Source organism: Eurosta solidaginis, chromosome 1, assembly GCF_040869045.1.
Source record: "Eurosta solidaginis isolate ZX-2024a chromosome 1, ASM4086904v1, whole genome shotgun sequence".
In the NCBI taxonomy this organism is placed as follows: Eukaryota; Metazoa; Arthropoda; class Insecta; order Diptera; family Tephritidae; genus Eurosta; species Eurosta solidaginis.
This window is the reverse complement of record NC_090319.1, coordinates 195635677-195658621: the sequence shown is the minus strand read 5'-3', so window position 1 is coordinate 195658621 and position 22945 is coordinate 195635677. Positions and strand designations below refer to the sequence as shown.

Sequence of the window (22945 nt, the reverse complement as noted above, 5' to 3'; positions counted from 1 at the left end):
GAAAAAGTTGACAACAAATTGGTCAAATATGAACCAAAATACGAAATATAAAAACAAGAAAAAATTTTAGATAAATGGTTAACTATTTTTGTATGCGTAACTACATTTTTAATTGTCGCAAATGCAATTCTAATAAAAAATTATATTAAGAACGAGCTGGGACAATTGTATAATGTACAACAACGCGTTTACGCAAAAATTCGATATGCCAAGAAATGAATCAATGGCAAGAAATTTACGGACACATGGCAAATGTTTGGCTAGATGCATTGATTTGCATAATAGGGCTATTAATCATTGCAATAGCCCTTATATTAAGAAACTATATCAAATGAAAATATAGGCAATTGACAAAAGTGCAAGAGCGCGTCTAAAATTTTTTATTTTTTTGTTCAATTTACAAATATCCGAACACAAAGCTGGGGAAGAGAAATAAATAGTTCCAATAAACCCCAAATAATAAACTTCAAAGTGTCGCAATCGACATCAAATGCAGATTCACTAACCCCGCCCAAATTAAATGGCAAATCAAGAATTTGCATAATTTCTTTGAATGCTACTGATATCTTTAAAGACAAAGATAATCAGGAAGCAATAGCAAAAATTTACAGTAGTTCACATGGAGATACCAACCACGAAGGCTATCACGGTAGAAAATGTATACCAAAAATAATAATTCTTTCATATTATATTTGAAAAGAAACTCCGTGTCGGCGGAAGTATGCAAAATACAATAATAATATTACAACAGCAAAAATTAAGAAAAGTCACAAGGGAATCTATAAATATAAATAAAGGGCTATATAAATTTGTAACAAGAAGACTAATCGCGCTCGTTTTCATCCCAAAAGGATAGAAAAATTGTAGCGTAGAAAAATTTTCAAGCAACCAGATTGTTGAGGAAGTTATTGACTTAGGACCATATTCCACCAGGCTGAAATAAGCCGGCAATCTAGGACTTGAAAAATAAGGGAAAACACAGTTTTCCTGAGGGACAAATTGGTGAAAAATAATGAAATATTTACTGCAGTAGGCAAATTTAAAAATAAAAATAAAAAGTAACCCAAGTTCTCTAAGATCTAATAATAGCACTAACCCTAGAAGTAGTGAAAGTGACAAATCCCGGTAAAAATTAAATATTTCTTTATTAGCATCATGAATATTCTGTCTTGATGGCCGCCGCATAGATAAGAAAATTTTTTGCACCAACTGTACCTTCCGTTTAACCATTAACTGAACTACTATTATTATGAACTACCTTGCCCCTCTACGAACTACAGCTACAAAATGTTAAGTTTAATATAACACTAATGAAATGAAGTAACATCGAAAAGCATTGTTTAATAGAAATAGTTAATGTTAGAATCTTTATCCCCAGGCAACATAGAAAATATTAATAGAAAAATATTTCTACTTTAACTTATCTACATAGTAAGGAAATAAATATAAGTTTGTGGGGCCTCAGTTAGGAAAGCCTCGTCTTTTAGAGAGGTCATAATTTTAGACAATAGGACGCCTTCACCACATAATTTCACACCCCGGCTTTTCGGCTAATTTCACAAAGTTGATTATTTTTGTTGGGGGAAAGGGGCAGAAAATTTGTTGGCATCTTAGCTCCAAAAACAAAGTCATAATCGCCCATTAGGGATTGGAACATAAAAAAAAAATCCTACTGACTACCTTAAATGCGCAATGATTTGGGTGGGTGGATTGGAATCACGTCCTTTGCAACCTCCTACTCTTATCACCAGCTCCAGTAATTTTGCGCGGGTGGCTTGGAATCACGTCGTTTCCAATCTCCCACACAGCGCAATCCTACTTATTGTGTTAAATATACATCAGCTGCTCGAAATAACGTCCATTCCGACAGCCATAATCAATAATATAATACATATTTTATAATATATATACACTACGGCGAGAACAAGCCTCACCCAACCAATCGCACCTCCACTCGCCCCGGCACATCCATAAGATGCCACACCTCGTCGAACAAAAAAAGCAGTCGCACCAAAAGCGATACGATGCGTCAGACCCTGGAACGGAGACCTCGGCCTCTTCGTCCAGCCCAGGAAAACCCCAAAAAATGCGAGTCCGGAACGGAGACCTCGGCCTTTTCGTTCACCAAAAGAAAAAAAGCAAACAAAATTCTTGCGAGTCTGGAACGGAGATCTCGGCCCCTTCGTCCAGCCCAACGACCACTGGTTTTCTTTTTGTACCTTTGGAATTTATGTATTTAACAATTGTTTATAATCAAAGAAAAGAAAGATCAACACGTATATCTTCTTACTTCTTTTCTCAGTAGATGTAGGTGAACCAGGCTCGTCAAACTCTAATCATGACGGGACAAGGGGCGAACGACCGAAGCATCAGCAATGAAGCTTGCACGCTATGAAAACCATCTTCCATGCCGCCAAGCCGGCGGACCGGCCGTCGTTAGGTTAAGCTTTAGTTAGAATTAGTTATAAGGTTTTACTTTTTCTTGCTCTACTTCATGGTTGTTGATCCTCGGATTACTGTAAGGTTGCATACCGCAAGGAGGGCGCATTAGGCCCAATGCTTAACTTTCTTTGTTTGATGGCGCTCCTCCTTAATGTTTTCAATGACATTTCCAGCCACCCACACCCTCACGCCCGCATGTGTGCTGTTTGTCAGCACCGAACTGATCTTCGATGATTATGAAAGGCTTTGATTCTAACGTCAGCCGGCCAAAGCGCTGGATTTAGAACACTGTTCAAAAGGGAGGGCAGGACTCCAAGTTTAATATTAATTTTCTTGAGCTAGTTAGTTTTGTCATCTTTTTTTTATCAATGGGAAGCAAACAATTTGACTGGCAACAATTTTAGCGTTTCTAGCTACATATACAATTATAGAACTACCAGAAAAAGACGACTTAAAGAATGAGAGATGAATCAATTTCTGCGAAGTAACTACCGCAAGTTCATTAATAGAGTTCTCCCCGATTATCACACTAATGAGGCGGGTGTTAGATGGAGAGATGCATAAGAAACATTATTAACCGGTACACCTGATATAAGCAAACCACTTACATTAGCAACAGTTGATCCAAGAAAGTTTGTTCACTCATAGATGTTTTGGCATGTGGGTGTACATGGGTACAAGAACAATTTTATTTTGCGAATTACCTAAATTTCTTTGCATAGCGAGGAGACAGTTTACCTAGGCCATCAATACAAAATTTACTATGCATGGAGCGAACTTCAGCAAGAAACAACTCTGATTGGACAGTAAGTGAGTTAATGTCGGCGCAAAAAGAATTAACGACAGCAAACCGATTTTTTTTCCTCTTTAAGAGCGCCAATTTCATCAATATTATCTCCAAGAATGTCGGTATTGCCTATTGATAGTTGAGCGGGAATGTTGTTGGAATTTCGACGGGCATCAACACAGGCACAACATACAAAATATTGTGACGAATATTCACATCATTAAATAAATGCACAACAACAAAAACCTTAAAGCAAGCTGCATAAACATATTAAACATCATGTGCACACATACATACAAGCAGCAGAGAGATACTCACAAACGCATGTCATCATCAGCCGAAGTAGTACTCACATATACACACGCATATAGTTACACATTATTAATACACGCGCGTATGGCTGGTGACCAAATAGAGAATTCTAGAAGAAGAAACGCCTAGACATTTGCACAGAGAGTATAAAAGTAGCACAAGCTGAGTAGTTAGTGATCAGCTTGATTTAAGCACGCTATTGGTTGCGAAGTATAAGTGTTATTGTGAAGTACTTTCAAAGCAGTCTAATAAAGAACATTTTGCACTATTGAATATTGGAGTTATTTATTCAACAATTTAGCGATACGAGCGTTAGCAGAAGGTGTAAAATAAGTGGAGTTTCCCTAAGTTCGTTACAGTTGGTGTCAAAAAATGAATTGTTGAATAAATTCCGAAGATTTCGAATCCAAGTTGGCAAAGTTAAGTGAATTAAAGATACAGCAACTGAAAAAGCAGTTGTAGAACCGTGGATTGAATACAACCGGCAATAAGTTCGAACTTCCAGCACGGCTACGAGAAGAAATGGAGTCAGAAGGAACTAATGTGGACGATGATGTCTTTCATCCTGATGGGTACGAGACAACAACAAAAATTGAAGAGAAAAACGAAACATTTCAGGCAGTTACCAGCACAGACTTGAACATGATATTGGCTACAATAACAAATATCGACAGTAGCATCCAATATTGAAGCACAAGAAACGCGTATCTTAGAAATGTCGACACAGACTACATCCAAGATGGAAACTCAACTCGAATCACAGGAGACATACATATATGGCATCCCAACTGGAATCACAGGAGACACGACAAGAAGCACGTTTTTCAGAAATGTCGTCACAAATAACATCGAAGATGGAACCGCAAGAGGAGCGCTTATCATTGCAGGTGGCAAAAATGTCTTCGCAGTTAGAAGCAAAGGAAGAAAAGGTAACATCAAAGCTGGAAACACAGAATACAAAAATTATACAACTCAAGGACAAAATTGATGCCGAGATAGAAGCTTTGAGAGGTCATATATAGGAGTTGCAAATAAAGCGCCCAGCAGTTTCAGCGAGTAATTCAAAGGTAAGACACCATCCTTTGACGGTTCCGTTCCTTTCCAGGTGTTTAAGATTCAGTTTGAGAAGACGGCAACAGTAACAACTGGAGTGCTGAAGTTAAAGCTGCTGCACTGTTCGTGGCATTGAAAGGACCTGCAGCTGAAATCTTGCAGACAATTCCAGAGTGCGAACGGAACAACTATGAAACATTGATGAGCGCTCCAGAGAGGTGATACAGAAGCGAACACAGGAAAGAGATATACCAAATTGAGTTGCGAAACCGTTACCAAAAATCGAATGAGACTTTGCAGGATTTCGCATCGGATGTCGAACGAAATGAAGCGAGCCACATACGCAAACCCAAAACCCACATTCGCAGAAACGGTATCATGCATTGACTCAGGAAACTGCCTCCCTCTTGAGTAAACCAGCATGCAAGGCTCATCGTGTGAAAGTAGAAAGACCAGAGTGGGTAGGCACAATTTTGGAAGCATTAAAGGGTACGCAGCAGAAGAATAAGGATGCAGTCAAATCTTTTAAGTGTGGAAAGCTAGGGCATATTGCGCTCTACAAGCTTAACAGTTCCAACAATGTAGGTGGTAGTAAACGCAGAGCTGAAGGAGATGAGCAAATATTAGTATTAATATTAATATTAATACTAATATTTTCTACTGGAATATAAAAAAATTTACTTTTTTGAACCTAAGAAAAACGACCGATCGGATGATTTTCATGTAAGCTTTTATATCATCTAAAAACCTTCAGAAATCATGCAACATAGCCAGAAAAATCATAAATTTAAAAATTATGACCAAATCGTAAAATGTTATTTACATATAATTGTCAAAGATGTCAAAAGATAGTCGATAAACGAAACTATCGATAAAATTTGATATAGCGATATAAGTAAGCATTTCAAAATTTTACGCGCTGGCTTATATTTCCAACAACCATTAAGGTTTGCGTTCCCGTAAAAGCGTACTGTTTAAATTTTTAGAATACGGCTGGGTGTAAATTAGTTCCTTTGAACTCAGTGGAAAAAATTTGATGTGCAAAAATTTGTATAGAAATTTCATTTAAAAAACAATTTTAGTTTTTATGCAAAAAGGGAACATATTGTGACAAATATTAGTGACACTAAGTGATACTCATACCACTAATCTGCTACTAAGTAAATAAAGCCGCAACAACAATAAAAGAAGCAGTCACTTGTGTCTACATAAACGAATCAATCTTTATGTCTACACATATGTACGTACACGCAGCAGAGATAAACGCACAAACACGCGCATATATATATATCTGAGATACTCCCAAAAGTAGGCAATCTGTGAAAGTATCACTCACAGAAGCTATAATCATCGTGCAGTTGAAGCTGAGATATTTATAGCTGGCAGTAAATTCTAGAAATAGAAACGCCTAGAAATATGTCAACGAGGAAACCAAAGAGTAAAAAAGAAGCAGCTGAGGCACGACGAATCAGTTTTGATTTAAGCACGCTATCTGTCGAGCAGTAGAAGTGTTATTGTACATTAATAAAGACCATTTTGCATTATTGAATAGTGGAGTTATTTATTCAACAGTTTAGTGATTCGAACGTTAGTAAAAGGTTGCAAATAAGCGAAATTTCACTAAATTCGTTAAAATTGGTGTCAGAAGAGGAATTGTTGAATAAATTCCGAAGATTTCGAGTACAACAAGGACATGGCAAAGTGGAGTGATTTGAAGAACCAGCAATTGAGAAGGAGTTGGAGAGCCGTGGTTGAATACAACCGGCAATAAACTCGAACTTCAGGCAAGACTACCAGAGGCAATGAAAGCAGAAGGAATTAACGTGGAAGAGTATGTATTTCATCTGATGGCGACGAAACTGACTTGAACACGATATTAGCTGCAATATCTGCACAAACGTCGACAGTAACATCCAAGATGGAAAAACAACTGGAATCACAGGAAACACGTATAACATCCAAGATGGAAGCACGCATAACAGAAATGTCATCACAAATATCCACAAATATGTTATCACAACTGGAAGAGCAGAATACATATATGGCATCCCAACTGGAAGAGCAGAAGACATATATGGCATCCCAACTTGAATCACAGGATACACGTATCTCAGAGATGTCGTCAGGCATAACATCTAAAATTGAAGCACAAGACGCACGAATATCCGAAATGTCGGCACAAATTTCAGCACAGGTATCATCGCAGGTCTCTGCACAACTGGAAGCGCGTATGAACGATAAAATAATGCAGTTTGAAGAAAAAATTTAGGCCGAGGTGGATGCTTTGAGCGGACGTATCCAGGAGTTCCAACTTAATCTTCCGGCTGCTTCAGCGAGTAATACGAAAGTAAAAACTCCATCTTTTGATGGTTCTGTTCCTTTTCAGGCCTTTAAGCTACAGTTCGAGAAGACCGCAGCAGCGAACAACTGGAATGCTGAAGATAAAGTTGCTGCACTGTTCGTGGCATTGAAAGGGCCTGCAGCTGAAATCTTACAGACAATTCCAGAGTACGAACGGAACAACTATGAAACATTGATGAGCGCGGAAGTGAACACAGGAAACAGATATGCCAAATTGAGTTGCAAAACCGTTACCAGAAATCAATTGAGACTTTGCAGGAGTTCGCATCGGGTGTCGAAAGGCTGGCCCATCGAGCAAATGCCGACGCACCCGTGGAATATACCGAGAGGATAAAAATCCAGAGTTTTATAAATGGAATACGGGATGTCGAAACGAAACGAGCTACATATGCGAACCCAAAGCCAACTTTTGCTGAAACGGTATCCCATGCACTGACTCAGGAAACTGCCTCACTTTTGAGTAAGCCAGCGTACAAAGCCCATCGCGTGGAAGTGGAAAGGCCAGACTGGGTAGACACAATTTTGGAAGCATTATAAGAACGCAGCAGGAAACCGATGGTGCCGTCAAATGCTTTAAATGTGGAAAGCCAGGGCACATTGCACGTTATTGCAGTACCAACCCTAACAGTTCCAACAATTTGGGTGGCCGTAAACGCAGAGCTGAAGGAGATGAGCAAATCTCCAAATCTATACAATCGTTAAATTAAAGCGAGTCAGCCACAAGGGGCTACAGCTGGCTCCCTCAATTGAATGCCCCATAATCTCTATCTCACAGATTGGAGGAAGGTCGAGCAATCTTACTCTCGGAGGACATGTGGATGGGAAGGAACATTTACTGACTGTATATACGGGTGCATCTCATTCCATCATTCGATCAGATTTAGTCAACAAAAAGATAAGACCATTGCTTGGAGCAAGATTACGTACAGCCACGGGAGAGGACACCCAGGTAATTGGAGAAGTAGCATGTGAAGTAGCAATTGCGAACGTTACGGTACAACACAATTTTATAGTGGCAGAGATTCTTGATGAAATCATGATTGGAGTGGACTTCTTAATCAACCAAGGCATCAAGACCGACATGCGAAGCAAAAAGATGCGATATAAGAACATGGATGTGCCACTTAATTTCGGCTACGAGAGAGACTACAGCAGTAAACGAGTGCTGGTGGAAGAGAGCCAGCAAATACCACCAAAATCAGAAGCAGTTATTTGTGCCAAGATTGATGGAGAATGTGGGACAAACAAATTGTGGGTTGTCGAAGCAGCAAACAAATCAGCACCTAACGTACTTGTAGGAAAAATCCTGGCTATAACAAATCAAGATGCACGTATCCCGGTAAGAGTACTTAATGTGTTCAAGTCACCACTCAAGCTGACCAGAGGGGAAGATGCCAAGAGGCTGAAGTAGTAATCAATTGTGAACAGCTCCAGGAAGACGTTTCAACTAGCAATATTGATCTTTCAGATGACATCAAGGCATGGACGGAGGGACCAGAGGAAGACTATCAGAGTAAGGCAAAACAACTGCTCCTAAAATACGCCAACATATTTGACCAGGATGGTTCCAAACCAGGCCGCACCAAAGTTGTGAAACCTCAAATTGACACTGGAGATGCGAAGCCGATCCGCCAAGTTCCTCGTAGTGTTCCACTGCCGAAGCGGGAAGTGGTGAGTCAAATCATACAAGAAATGAGCGACAGCGGCGTAATCGAACCATCAGCTAGTCAATGGAGCTCACCGGTGGTACTTGTGAAGAAGAAGGATGGAAAAATTAGGTTTTGCGTGCACTACTGCAAGCGGAACGACGTTACTAAAAAGGATAGCTATCCATTGCCAAGGATTCATGATAGAACTTGGAGGAGGTCCAAAAAGTGTTTTCTGTTCAATAAGCAAGTTAGTTAATTGGGTCATAAAGTAACAACAGAGGGCATCTGCACCGCGAATGAAAAGATAGAAGCAGTTGTTTAAGGTTCACTAGCCACTCGAATGTGCTTACGGAGGGCAACTTTCTAGCTGGGTTGGCTACTTACGCCTTTTTATCACCCTTTCACGAAATAATTAACACGGCACAAGATTTTAAATAATAAAACAGTTTATAGTATTTATTTAATGTTAATACGTTCACAACTAACTTTCTTTTGAAGAATACTTTTCTTGGTTTTAATTTAAACTTCAAACTGCACAAATCAAATTAACAAGCGTTTAGGGAGTAGAAAAAAAATATAAATGTTTCACCGCGCGCTCAACGACAACTGAACAACTCCGTTTTGCCGTTGACCGCTGAGCCTTTGGTTTTTTACTTCTTTACGTATGTATATGTACATATGTATACCTAAGGTACGTACATGACAAAGAAGCGGTATTCTTCCAATTTGATTTAATATATTTTGCATTAGGGCGTTCGCATTTATGATATACAATTTTTAGGTGAGTATGAATTTAAGGTAAGTATATGTATATATGTATTTATTTCATTAAATTAATTTATTGACTATGTATACATACATATATGAATCGTTAATTATTATAGAATTCAGGTAAGTATAACACTAGAATTACATATATAAAATTTGAAAATAATATTTTAGAATTCAATTAAATTTTCTTCTTCCATGTCTTCAACATGGCGCCGGGCCTGCGAAGTGGACGAATGCACGAGTTCTTGAAGCTGATCGAGCGTACTCTTCGCTTGGTTGACTAACTTCCTCAGATTACGTTGGTTGGCGCTGCGGCTTTGTAAGCGCGCCGCTGGTCGTTCAATGGAATGCTGCCTGGTTCTTCCACGTAGATCATCACGCCTATGGCGTATGGGTGGTGGAGGTGTTGGAAGTCGATTACGTGTTGCTGTTGCAATATTGGGCCGATGCAACAGCGTGTGATGAGCTCTGCCACAGTGGCGGCAGCTGCCGGTGGAAGTGCATGCCCCTGTGGTGTGAGATGTGGCTAAGCAGTTTATGCAGTAGCGATGGACGCGTGCAGACTCATATCGCTCTGCTGGAGTTATCGCCAAAAACGCATGGTAATGGCGCAAAGAGTGGGGGCGGCAGCACAGACGGCATTTTCCAAGTTCCATAATGAGATCTGTAGAGAAAACGTTTAAGAATAAAGAGAAAAAGAACTCAGCATTAGGGTAAATTGAAGGTTGAACTGAGGATAAGATGATTCTGGTTGGGAAGAAGAAGGCAAGAGAATTAGGAGGGGGCAATAAACAGATTTTGGTGATGTTCCGCGTTATTACTCCATTTTGAGTACGAATATCGAGGACGCGAACATTTCCATCGGGACCTGCACGCAGTTTTGCAATGCGTCCGAGGCGCCACTCATTGGGTGGCAACAGGTCATCTTTAACAACGACTAGATCGCCATGCAACAAATGAGGACATGAGGTTTCTCATTTATTATATTGATCCGTTAAGCTATGCAAATCTTTCTACACAGGGATATGTATAGATGTGGTTATGGGGTAAAATATTTAACGGCACTTACTTTAATCTTGGGACTACCTTGTATGCTGCGGGACTATCTTCTTCTGGGTAACGGGGATTTCTCCTAACGGCTGGTTAATGACGTGGTTCCTGGTGCTGATTTTTGTCGACTGTGCCTTTGATGATTTTTAATTTCTCACTTTAGACCCTTTTGGATTTCTAATATTTTTCTTTTAGGGTATATGCATATATTTTTTTCTTTTTCCAGGTCACCAGGTTTTAATTTAAATATTTGAACATTTTTCTTTTGAGGTCACTAGCTTTTGGTTTTAACCCTTGTTTGTTTCTTTATATATTTTTTCAATGTTTTTCGAAACCTTTACTCCAAATTTTCTCTTTACAGGTTTTCTTTTATATGTATGTCAACGTTACCCTTCTTTTTCTCACTTACCTTTAGACCTTTTGCAGAAAATAATTATTTCTTTTTTATTCACTTTTCCTTTTTTTCAGGTTTTTAATACTTTTTACTGATTTTCACTGTTGATTTTATAGGTTTTTTGTTTTTTGGTTTTTGCCATCACTCTATTTGTGTGCACTTAACAATTTGTTCCTGTTTTTTTCGTTTTTAGTACTGGTTCATTTTCGTATGGCACCGATAGGACCATGTTTAAGGTTCACTAGCCACTCACTCACTAGCTGGGTTGGCTACTTACGCCTTTTTATCACCCTTTCACGGAATAATTAACACGGCACACGATTTTAAATAATAAAACGGTTTATAGTTTTTATTTAATATTAATACGTTCACAACTAACTTTCTTTGGAAGAATACTTTTCTTGGTTTTAATTTAAACTTCAAAGTGCACAAATCAAATTAACAAGCGTTTAGGGAGTAGAAAAAAAATATAAAGGTTTCACCGCGCGCTCAACGACAACTGAACAACTCCGTTTTAACGCTGACCGCTGAGCCTTTGGTTTTTTACTTCTTTACGTATGTATATGTACATATGTATACCTAAGGTACGTACATGACAAAGAAGCGGTATTCTTCCAATTTGATTTAATATATTTTGCATTAGGGCGTTCGCATTTATGATATACAATTTTTAGGTGAGTATGAATTTAAGGTAAGTATATGTATATATGTATTTTACTTCATTAAATTAATTTATTGGCTATGTATACATACATATATGAATAGTTAATTATTATAGAATTCAGGTAAGTATAACAGTAGATTTACATATATAAAATTTGAAAATAATATTTTAGAATTCAATTAAATTTTCTTCCTCCATGTCTTCAACAGCAGTAAAGGATTGACCAAGACCACAGAATCTTCATGATTTAAGAAATTTCCTTGGGCTGTGCACATATTACCGCCGATTTGTGCCAAAGTTTGCCAGTGTAGCCCATTGCCTCCACGAGCTTACAAGAAAAAATAAAGCTTTTGAATGGAAGAAGGAGCAAGAAGTGGCTTTCCAAACATTGAAAGAGCGTTTGTGCACTGCCCCAATGTTGGCATATCCGATTCCAGGAGCAACATTTATTCTAGATACCGATGCAAGTGGATATGCAATAGGGGGCGTTTCATCACAGCTGGTCGATGGACAGGACTAGGTAGTTGCATATTACAACCGATCAATTGGAAAACCAGAGAGGAACTATTGCGTTCCACAGAGGGAGCTGTTGGCATTGGTAGAGTGCATTAAACATTTTCACAAGTACCTATACGGCCATCGATTCCGCGTCAGGACAGATCACGCAGCGTTGAAATGGCTTCTGCAGTTCCGTAATCCAGAAGAACAATTGGCACGGTGGATCGAGCGACTACAAAGCTATGACTTTTCCATTGAGCATCGGAAAGTTAGTACCCATGGGAATGCCGATGCAATGTCACGAAGACCATGTAATTCGGAATGCCAAAAATATTCGAAAGCTGAGGCTAAGGAAGACATCATAGACCCGGCTTATGACTATAAAGTGTTCGGATGAATGGGACATGGAACAACTAAGGAGGTGTCAGCTAGAAGATACAGATCTGTCACATATTAAGCCAGGGCTCGAACGAAACGAAAAACCAAATAAAGAAGATATGTCAGCAGAGAGTCCTATTGCGAAGTCATATTTGGCACATTGGAACAGTTTAGTTGCCTGCATCGAGTATGGGAGCGTGAGTATGGTCAACGTAAGAGGAAACTGATAATTGTTCCTAGGAAAAGGATTCCCGACGTTCTTAGTGAGCTACATAACGGTCCAAGTGGAGGTTATCTTGGAATTACGAAGACGCTCGAGAAGATTAAGCAGAGATTCTCTTGGGTTGGTTGCTGTCGGTCGGTCACTGATTGGAAGTTTTAAGCAGAGCAAAAGGGCCCAAAATCCGAAGTCATGGCCAGATGAAGCAATATAACTCAGGTACGCCATTTGGGAGGATCGATATGGATTTCGCAGGTCCATTTCCTACTAGCAACTGCGGAAACATATATATACTGGTGGTTATGGATTATTTCAGCAAATGGCCAGAGTTATACCCAATCCCAAATCAATAAGCGGAAACAGTAGCAGAAGTTTATTGTCAATTTAATTTTATAATTTGATTAAAATTAGGCTTTCTGACTAATTTGTTTTGAAATGCAAGTTATATAAACTCCACTTGTTCGACCCTACGTTTCGCTAGGATTCCTAGCTTCCTCAGGGATGATCTATTTATTTGCAACAACAAATATACATTAGTCATCAAAAACGAACGGTAATGGTATATACACACCAACATATAAATATATAAAAGGTATGTAGTATAACGCAGGCCTTTCCTTCACATTGGGTAAAAGTGGCACGCAACATGTACACACACTCGCATACTGCCCGCAACAATGTAGCAGAAGTGCTAGCAACATTGTTTAAGTAGTGTGGGCATCATGTAACGAAAGTTTGTGCGCGGATGAGTGCGTGGGTGGGTGCTACTGTATACGTGCGAGTGTGAGCTACCGTTTACGTGTGGGTGTGTGAAAGCATGTACGTGTGAATACGGGAAAGCCGAAAGTAAGTTGCATAAGTGTTGGTGAAGAGTATCCATTTCTAACTTAAATTTCTATAGGCCGGGATTGGCTATAAAAGGGGGTGAAACAAGGCAACGGGCCAAAGTTGAAAATAAACTGTGCAGTGAAGTGCTTAGTGGAAATCTTTGATTTTTTTTTTTTGAAAAAAAAGGAATAAACTAGAAGTTGTGCGCGAATATATTGCGAGTGTGGTCCTTTAAGTTAACACGGATTGAAATTAAGACCAAAGTTTTGTGTTTCACGGGATTGCTGGGTACATCTCCCTCAGATTTGTGTAACCTCGGCAACTTGCCTGAGTACAATGTAAGTTTAAACAATTGTGCTTCTTTAGATAATAGATATTTCTCTTGGCTTCCGAACGGGGTCTGGGATTCTCCATGCCCCGTCGTTAAAGCAAGGCAAATAAAAGGTTCCATTGCCCCAATCCTGTTAAAATGTTATTTGTGGCATGCGCATGCGCAAGATAATCCACTGTGAGCTATTGCTAATGATTTTGGTTTTATATTTTATTGTTACATCGCATTAACGAAGGAAACACCACATACACTGCACACCACCACTTGCTTAGAACAGGGGCAAATACCCAAACAGCATCACCAACTAGATATCATCAAAGCCACAAGCCTAACAGCAATTTGATGCCACCAAGTCTGAAGTAAATACGCCCAGCTCTAGTAAAACAAGACAAGACAAATCGCGTACTACAACACTAAACAAAACTGCTACCATACCATCACAAACACCGAGAAAACTAAGTTGGAAGAAAGCCCAACAACATTGAGGCAAAAGAAGCGACAGACTCCCGATAGACAGCGGCAGCTGCAACTACAGCAACAACCCCCGTCACCATCACCACAACAACAACACCAAGGGACATCAAAGATTGGAAATTTGTCCGGAACCCAAATAAGGCAGCTCGGAAGATTTTTGTTGAAGTTTATATAATTTATTGTATTATATGTACACTTAGATGATCACTTAGGGTAGGAAAGAGGGGTACGAAACCTCACTTTTTTATTTTTTAGTATGTTTAATTTATATTTTTTTCTTTTGGTTTTTGGCCAAAATTAAGTTGGGTTTTTGCGTTAGAGTAATTTTTCTTGGAAAACTTTGGGATTTTTTACATTTTTCTTCATTTCATTTTGCCTTTGCATTTTTCTTAATTATTTTGTTTGGTTTTTTTACACCATTTTTTCTAGTTTTTGCATTCCGTTGAGAACTGCTGTAAAAATTCTTGTAGTAGTTATTCTTACTACCCTCTAAGCAGCAATTTCTGCTTTTTAGCGAATAACTATTGGGAGTTGCTTCCCACGCATTTTCGTGCCTAAGCACATGGCTTAGGCCCAATTAATCAACCGGGTTTTGGGCCAATTGTGGCCTGTAAACAGGGTCAAAATCTCATCCAAAGATCTGCCTTTTTATACCTTTAAAATTTTTTTAGACCACTATCTACTTATAAATTTTAGTAGTGTTTTTTATACCTTTTTTATTTTCATTGACTTAGAATATATAGCTACCCGTAGTACTTTTGCTCCCGGGCTCCGCCCAGCCGTCGATAGTCGCAGAAACTTCGGTCCATGAGCCCCGTTGGGCAATATTAACTACAAAACTCTTACAGATTTTTTTTAGTTCACCTTTTGTTTTTTTTTATGCAAGTTGTTTAATAATCTTTCGATCGCATGCATTGAGGTCCATCGTGTAGAATATCCCAAGTTAAATGATAGGCAATTGAGCGCAGCGATCACGCTCAAAAGAGGAATGTATGTAAAGCATATATGTTTTTGAGTTCTTTTTTTTCAGCAACAGGTCCTCAAGAGCGACGGGTGACCATGTGAGTGCTAATATATCATACCAAGAGACGTATCTGCACATATGTATGTACATATATTAATATTTGCGCTCCTATTCCGCCGCTAATTTGTTGAATGATTTAGTAGCGAGAGAAATAAGAGGAAAATATATGTACATTAGGGCGGGTCGATTTAAAAATCGCTCATTGCTCTGTGAAAATCGTATTCTAGGGATCAATATAAGAAACTTTGCCGAAGGAACCATATCTCTAAAACGAATTCTGATGTCCCCCCCTATGGGTCGAACTTTTGGGTAGGGGCAATTTCAATTCTACCAGCTGTGTCTTGTGGTGGCTTAAAAATAACAACACAGGCAATTTTACGATCTGCAATTGTGTCACAGTGATACCTTCATTTTTTAAAACGGTTGAATAAAAAACCCACACATCTATGTTTACGACATGCAAATGCATCACAGTGATGCCTTGGTTTTAAAAGAGGGTTGTAAAAACGCTAATTTCTAATAATTTTTTTTAATTTCTTTTCTATTACTAAGTTAAATTCATTTTTTAATTTACATATGTTCTGACTAAATAAATATCTAAAGAGAAAAATAAACTCCAATAAGAAAAAACATAGGCATTTCAAAGTGGGATTTTTCAAAATTTTCCCCTACGACCAAATGGGGGGGACATCAGAATTCGTTATAGAGGTATGGTTCCTTCGGCAAAGTTTCTTATTTTGATCCCTAGAATCAGGGATGGGCGTTATCAACAAATTTGAATAACCATTGACGAAAAAATAAAAAATAAATTTTTATTCATTATTCAAGAAAACTTGAGTGATGAATAACATGTTATTTTTTATTCAAGCATTTCTTGAATAATGAATAACATTTTCTCGTTATTCAAAATATTCTAATTGATGATAAACGCCCATTCTTATTTTTGCAAATTTTGAATAAAGAGTTGAGTTATTATTCATTATTTACAAAATATGGAATAACAATAAAATTTTAGTTTTTATTCAGTTATCCAAAAATAAAAAAATAAACCATCGAGATGCCCTGAAAATATACCCATATGCGCAACCAGTTCGCGTGTAGTTCTTAGGGTAATATTGAGATGATTTTGGGGAGTATTCGCGGGGTTTTTTGGGGCCGTTTGGGTGTAATTTCTGGGACACTTTGGCATGGTTTAGGAGAGTACCTCGGGGTCCTCCCGGGTCATTCCGTGACCTTTTAGGGACTCCCTCGGGGTCATTCCGGGATGATTTTGGGGACTCTCTCGGGGTCATTTCGGGGTCATTTGGGGATGGTTTTGGGGAGTTCCTAGGGGTCATTTGGGGTCATTCCGGGATCTTTTTGGGGACTCCCTCGGGGTCATTTCGGGGTCATTTGGGGATGATTTTGGGGACTCCCTCGGGGTCATTTGGGGGTCATTTCGGGATGGTTTTGGGGACTCCCTCGGGGTCATTTGGGGGTCATTTGGGGATGGTTTTGGGGACTCCATGGGGGTCATTTCGGGGTCATTAGGGGTCATTTCGGGATGATTTTGGGGACTCCCTCGGGGTCATTTCGGGGTCATATGGGGATGGTTTTGGGCACTCCCCCGGGGTCATTCGTGGGTCATTCCGGGATGATTTTGGGGACTCCCTCGGGGTCATTTCGGGGTCATTTTGGGATGGTTTTGGGGAGTCCCTGGGGGTCATTTGGGGTCATTCCGGGATCTTTTTGGGGACTCCCTCGGGGTCATTTGGGGTCATTCTTGGGTCATTCCGGGATCTTTTTGGGGACTCCCTCGAGGTCATTTCGGGGTCATTTCGGGATGGTTTTGGGGACTCCCTGGGGGTCATTTTGGGGTCATTAGAGGTCATTTCGGGATGATTTTGGAGACTCCCTCGGGGTAATTTGGGGACCATTTCGGTATGGTCTTGGGGAATCCCTCCGCGTCATTTGGGGATGGTTTTGGGGACACCCTCGGGGTCATTTTTGATAATTTCGGGATCAGTTCGGAACCCTTCCGGGATCCTGGAATCAACACGACATTAATATGGGCCCTTTTTATTTGCAGTAATTTTATATATACATACAAACATATGTGCATATATACATTTTACTTAAGATGATAAAAATAAAAAAACTGCGAAGTAAATAGCAACAGTGGTATCGATCTTACACAGTAAAGTACTAAACTACAATAAAGTACGTAAGAACGTCTGTAATTACAAAGATAGGTAGATTTTCATTTATTTATATATTTTTTTGAGAATGATTGTACATATGAGATATAGACATATGGCAAATATGTATGTAAACAAATATACTTTAGTTGGTTATCAAATTTTTTTAATATTAAAACAAATATGTACCTACATCCCAGCCAGCATTTTTTGAAAATTTTTACCAAAAAATATTCAAATATCATACCCCCAGATGATTGAAAACGTTCAAATTTAACAGTATTTTTTATTCGAAAATCAATGTTTCGTCGGGAGAAAAGTGTACCTTAAATGTGATTATCCTTGAATAATCATTTATGATTCATATTTCTAAATATTTTTTATTCATCTTTTTATCATACTTGATATTACTGGAAGATTATACTTTACTTCTTTTGGAATAACATTTGATTACTTTTCACAGTCATTTTTTGATCACATTTTAGAACATTTTTCAATCATATTAAATGATGATTTGGAATCATTTGTGAATACGATTGTGATTAATTTTTCCATTATATTTAATACATAACTAAATACTATATAAAGATCATATTTCATCAGGGGTGAAAGGATCCGGAAGCTCGGAAGTAAGCTTTTGAACCGCAGGTAGTAATTAATTTGACCGTTGTACACACACACGACTACAACATCCAACATCATCTATGATCATCATCTTAGATCATGGTAACGATGTTCTTTGAAAATCACGATTTTACTACGTCTCATATCATTCTTTAAATATAACTTGATATTTTTGACAATCATAGCTCATGGAGGATGTTGAAGCCGGGTCCAGGCGTGTCGATCAAGCTTAACTTACTAGCGGTTCAAACAGCTTACAACTTCCGTACATCTGTTCCATCCAGTATGTATTTTCTGGGAAGCCGCATCTAGAGAAATGCTAGAAGACATCTTAGGTTAGAAGCAGCATTTATATTACTTTTAGTCTTGAATATGTTTTGTATATTTGTAATTTTTTTGGAATTTATGATTGAAAAAATGTGAGCAAATGAAGAAAATCAGATTTTCAATGAGAAGTATAGTTTTAACAAGTAAAAAATTCATCATTTATTGAAGAAAGGTAGTCTGCAAAGATTAAAAAAGTTGATTGAAAAATGATTTTAAATTTTTGTCACCGAAGGTAAAGAACTTAAATTCAAAAATGATTCCAAATTGTGATTGAAAATTTGTTCTCAGTTATTGATCATCAAAAGCAAACAAGTTTTATTATTCTCTATGTTCATTTTTATAAAATCTTAAAATTTATTCATCAAAGTTATTCGAAAATGATTTCAAAAAGTGATCGAAAAATGATTTCCAGTTTTTGGTCATTAAAAGTAATCTTATTGTATTATTTATTTTGTTCAACTGTATGAAAACTCAGTATTTATTCCCAAGGAGTAATCAAATTGTATTGATATGAAGGAAAGTTCAAAAATATATCATCTAAATGCTGTGTGGGATATTTATACCGAATACAAAGTTTTCATTGATTGAATAATGAGGGAGTACCTATTGCCTATACTGCTCTCTTTTATTTCTGATTGCTTTTATTATTTACGCTCATGCCAGTTTAGCGCCAATTTTTCGAACCGAGGTAAGTTGGGCATTGTTGCGTATGAAAAAAGCCTCTCTACCGCTGCTGAGGAAGGCAGCGGGGTGTTGTATTTAAGGAAAATTTTTTTCACAACCGGATAAACATCCACTGCTAAAAGATTGTTCGTTACAGGTTCGTGTAAATATTTTTTTACCTGAAGTTGCGCTCCAGTGTTACTGAATATATCAAGTTCACTATAGGTAGTACTGGAGATGTTACCGAAATCAAAAAACTCATCTACCTTGTTCGGTGTATTTGTCGTTGACAACACTACGGCTTCCGCATCCGTTGCAGCAGTCATCACCACTGAGTAAACTTTTTTCTGTGCTTCAATCGAGAGGCAACCTAGCCACTGAGTTTTGAATTGCGGATGAATTACAGCTGCAATAGCTGCCCATTTTCCGCAATCCTCAACTTCGAAAAAGTCCCTAAAGCGGTGCTCCACTCTTTCAATCAAATAATCGACAGCATCAATGCAAAAGGTTGTTCCGACGTTTGTTTTGACTGCTAACAACTTTCTGCGCAGTGTTATGATACACGGCAACAAATACCCATAGCTGCAGTTTTTCTCACCTTGCAGTTTATTCAAGGTATCAATAAGGGGTCGTGTGCAGTTCAAATAGTCTTCTAGATATTTAAAATCACTATCCTGCATGGTGTTTGTTATTCCCACCGCCTCACTTAATGTAATAATGTCGTCGCGTAGCGAAACAATCAATGCTAAACTATCGAACAAAGAGTTCCACCTAACACATATTGGCTTTGTCAGAAGTTTTCCAAGATATTCTATCATTATTTCTCTCTTCTTCGGGGAGCGTAACAAAGACCACAGAACCTGACAGCGGTTAATCGTTTCACTATGTTGGGAAGACAAAGTGGCTGACTGCTTTATGAAGGAAGTAAAATCAGTGGAGGCAATTAAATTAATCGTATGACTGGCGCATCTCATATGCACCGAAAGCGATGGCTTTGGTCGGAACTGATGAGGTTCATCCTCGGGTAAGGCTGGTTCAGCATCGAATGGTATTTGGGATGATGCATTATTGCCGACATATGGATCAATTGTATCATCGTCTTCGTCATCATCGGACATAAAATCAGTAGCGCCTTCTGCAAAATTAAGTTTAAAATGAAAAAAATTAATAAATGTTCCGAAATGTGATTTCTTTTGAGAAACTCAGCAAACTCGAATAGGGTCTACACACGCTGAGTCTCACTCGCGAGCCATTCGTGTACGTGTTACATCCACGACAAAACCAAAGGGTTTTTGATTTGATTTATTCATCTATTACGGGGCAAAAATCACATAATAAGATTATAAAGGTAAAATTAAAAAATAGCAAAGGGTTAGTGATTTCGCAGATTTTTATAGTCTTTCAAAAAACATGAAAACACCATGTTTATTCTATTTAAAAACTTTCGAGTTCCATATATGAAACCGCGAAAACGACATACATTTTATTTCAATCAAACCAACAGTTTATGCAGTATTCTTAGACTTATGGGAGAAATAAAGCACAATTCAGAATCGCATCATAAAACTTTGCAAAATATGTGAATAATGAAAAATTGCTTTGGTGAGATAGCAACGCTTAAAGTATCACATCACAGTGATGGGAACGATTTTCAAATCGGGTCAGAAGTACGAAAGTTATATCAAAATTAGTATGTTAGGTATATAGCTTAATGTATTTACATAATTTTACAAAATGGGTAAGTTTAAACATTATATCAAAACTGAGACAAAATACTGGCTTTTCATTGAGGTATTTTGCAACCTTTGAAACCATTATATGGCGGGTTTGGGCAAAGGAGATGTTTAATGTGGTGAATCGTTTTTGTAGTGGAACGCAAGTTTTTTTGAATAGAATAGTGTTTTCATGTTTTTTAATGACTATAGATTTGCGAAGTCTCAACCCTTTGCAATTTTTTTTAAATTTACCTTCATAATCTAACTCTGTGAGTATCTCAACGAAATAAATGATTTACAGATTAACATTTAACAATTACTGTCGCACCCTGAATGCTTATAGTTCTAAAAGGTTTCGAATGCAACGCGGCAGTTCTAAGTTGGTTTTTAACGAGCAACTTATTACATAAACTTTGTGTATTGTTGCAACGCATGCTTATTTTAGTTAGCCAAAAATATGCTTTAGTCAGGCTGTCATCGTGTGTAGATCCTACATTAAATCAAACACACACCATTCAGTCTGGGTCTCTTGCTCCCCCGTCACTCTTTTGTCGTAACACTCTTTCCAATTAAACAACTAACGATACCTTTTTACTTTTACTTTTTTCTTTCTTCACTATCTTTCACTACTTTCTATTTTTGTCCTTCTCACATTTTTCTATCTCGTACTTTATCCCGATTTCCTTCTCACACCCCCACTCCTCTACACCAAATATGTACAGCCCTTTGAATCGAATTTAGCCTTTTCCTATGGAAGGGCGTGACTCGGCCTACTTTTTTAAAATATATTTCAGACTATAGTGTGTCGAGTGATCACAAGAACGCATATAAAAGAAAAACACACAAACATACATACACACGCTCATTTCTATTTTCATGTTAAAAATATTTACCGTCATGCGTCAGAAGAGGAATTTTAATTCCAAACTCATTAAAAGCCTTCACAAAATTCGACCCGTTGTCTGTTACTGTTGAAACTAACTTTTTGCTGTCCAAGCCAAATGACAAATGAATTTCGTGAAGAAGCTCAGCAATTCTGTCGTAAGTATGAGTTCCTGAAAATCTTCGACACGCAATAGCAGCTGATTTTATTGTAAAAGTTTTGGAATCAATCTGAAAGGGAATTTCATAAATAGCATAGTTTTGAAATCGCTTTAATTTTCTGAAATTTTACCCAATGGGCAGTAACTCCCAAAAATCGCCTGGTACTAGTCGACCAAACATCAGCCGTTGTACAAACGTAATCAGCATTTTTTAATATGGTACGAAGTTCATCTATATTTTCAATAAATCTGGTTTGTATGTGCTTTCCCAAGGTTCTTCTAGATAAGTGCTTCATATGCGCACTTTCATCTTTTGATAAAATATCTGTGAACAATAATTAAATAAAAAGTATTTAACACTCAGTATGAGTGAATTAAAGTGGGTTGGTGTCGAAATTCTGTGTGTACAAAATTCTGTATTGCAAAATTATGTATTAAAATATAATGCTAACAATGTTAAAGAGGTCATGCATTCATAATTCCGGAAGTCGAAACACCGGAAATCAATATTATGGAAGTCAATATTCTGGAAAAAGCTAATCCAACACCGTCTGCGCCATGCACAGTAATTCTGCGTTGAACACCTTTCTGCATAGACGGCCTTCGGCCGCGCTTATAAAAAATAACCCTGGGCTACGCCATGCCAAGTCCGGGTGTGTGGTATGTCCTTCTGCGTATGACGAAAATCACAAAACTTGAATAAAGCAGAATTTTTCGCATTAGACATGCAGAATTTTGAAAAAGCAGAATTTTAAAAAGCAGAATTTTAGAAAGGAGAATTTTAAAAAGCAGAATTTTAAAAAAGCAGAGTTTTGTTCAAGCAGAATTTTTTTGCAATTTACAGAATTTTGTCACCCAGAATTTTGTAATACAGAATAATGACACGCTCCCAACTAAAGTTATTCACCATCTATTAATTTTCTGAATGACGGCATTTCAACTGTGGAAAGGGGACTCATACTTTCGAGCACATAGGTAACAACATTGTCTTCATATTTTTTCTGACGGCTCGAACGGTTCAATTTTTTTATAGCACCAGATGTACTGTTCTCCAGCTTTTCCCGTTTTTTCTGCACATAAGGCTTATATTGATTTTCATAAGCTTCTGTGTGCACTCTCTAGAAGAAAACATGCAAATTAAAACAAATTTTTTTCGTATT

At 37.9% G+C, this 22945-nt stretch overlaps 2 protein-coding genes across 8 annotated transcripts in view; both read right to left on the bottom strand.

The window, feature by feature from the left end:
* Nepl16 (Neprilysin-like 16) overlaps positions 1–22945 on the bottom strand; it is a 2088045-nt gene that overhangs the window by 259550 nt on the left and 1805550 nt on the right. The window lies entirely within an intron of this gene.
* On the bottom strand, positions 19009–21850 carry LOC137238761 (uncharacterized). The gene is made up of 2 exons (XM_067763810.1): positions 21636–21850; positions 19009–20162 (listed from the first exon to the last, which is right to left on the bottom strand). The coding sequence occupies exon 2, from the start codon at positions 20143–20145 to the stop codon at positions 19009–19011; it is 1137 nt and encodes a 378-aa protein (XP_067619911.1). The 5' UTR covers positions 20146–20162; positions 21636–21850.

What these genes read in the sequence shown, in the direction of transcription:
- LOC137238761 (XM_067763810.1), bottom strand. Translation starts at nt 20,145, where the DNA reads ATGTCCGATGATGACGAAGACGATGATACAATTGATCCATATGTCGGC.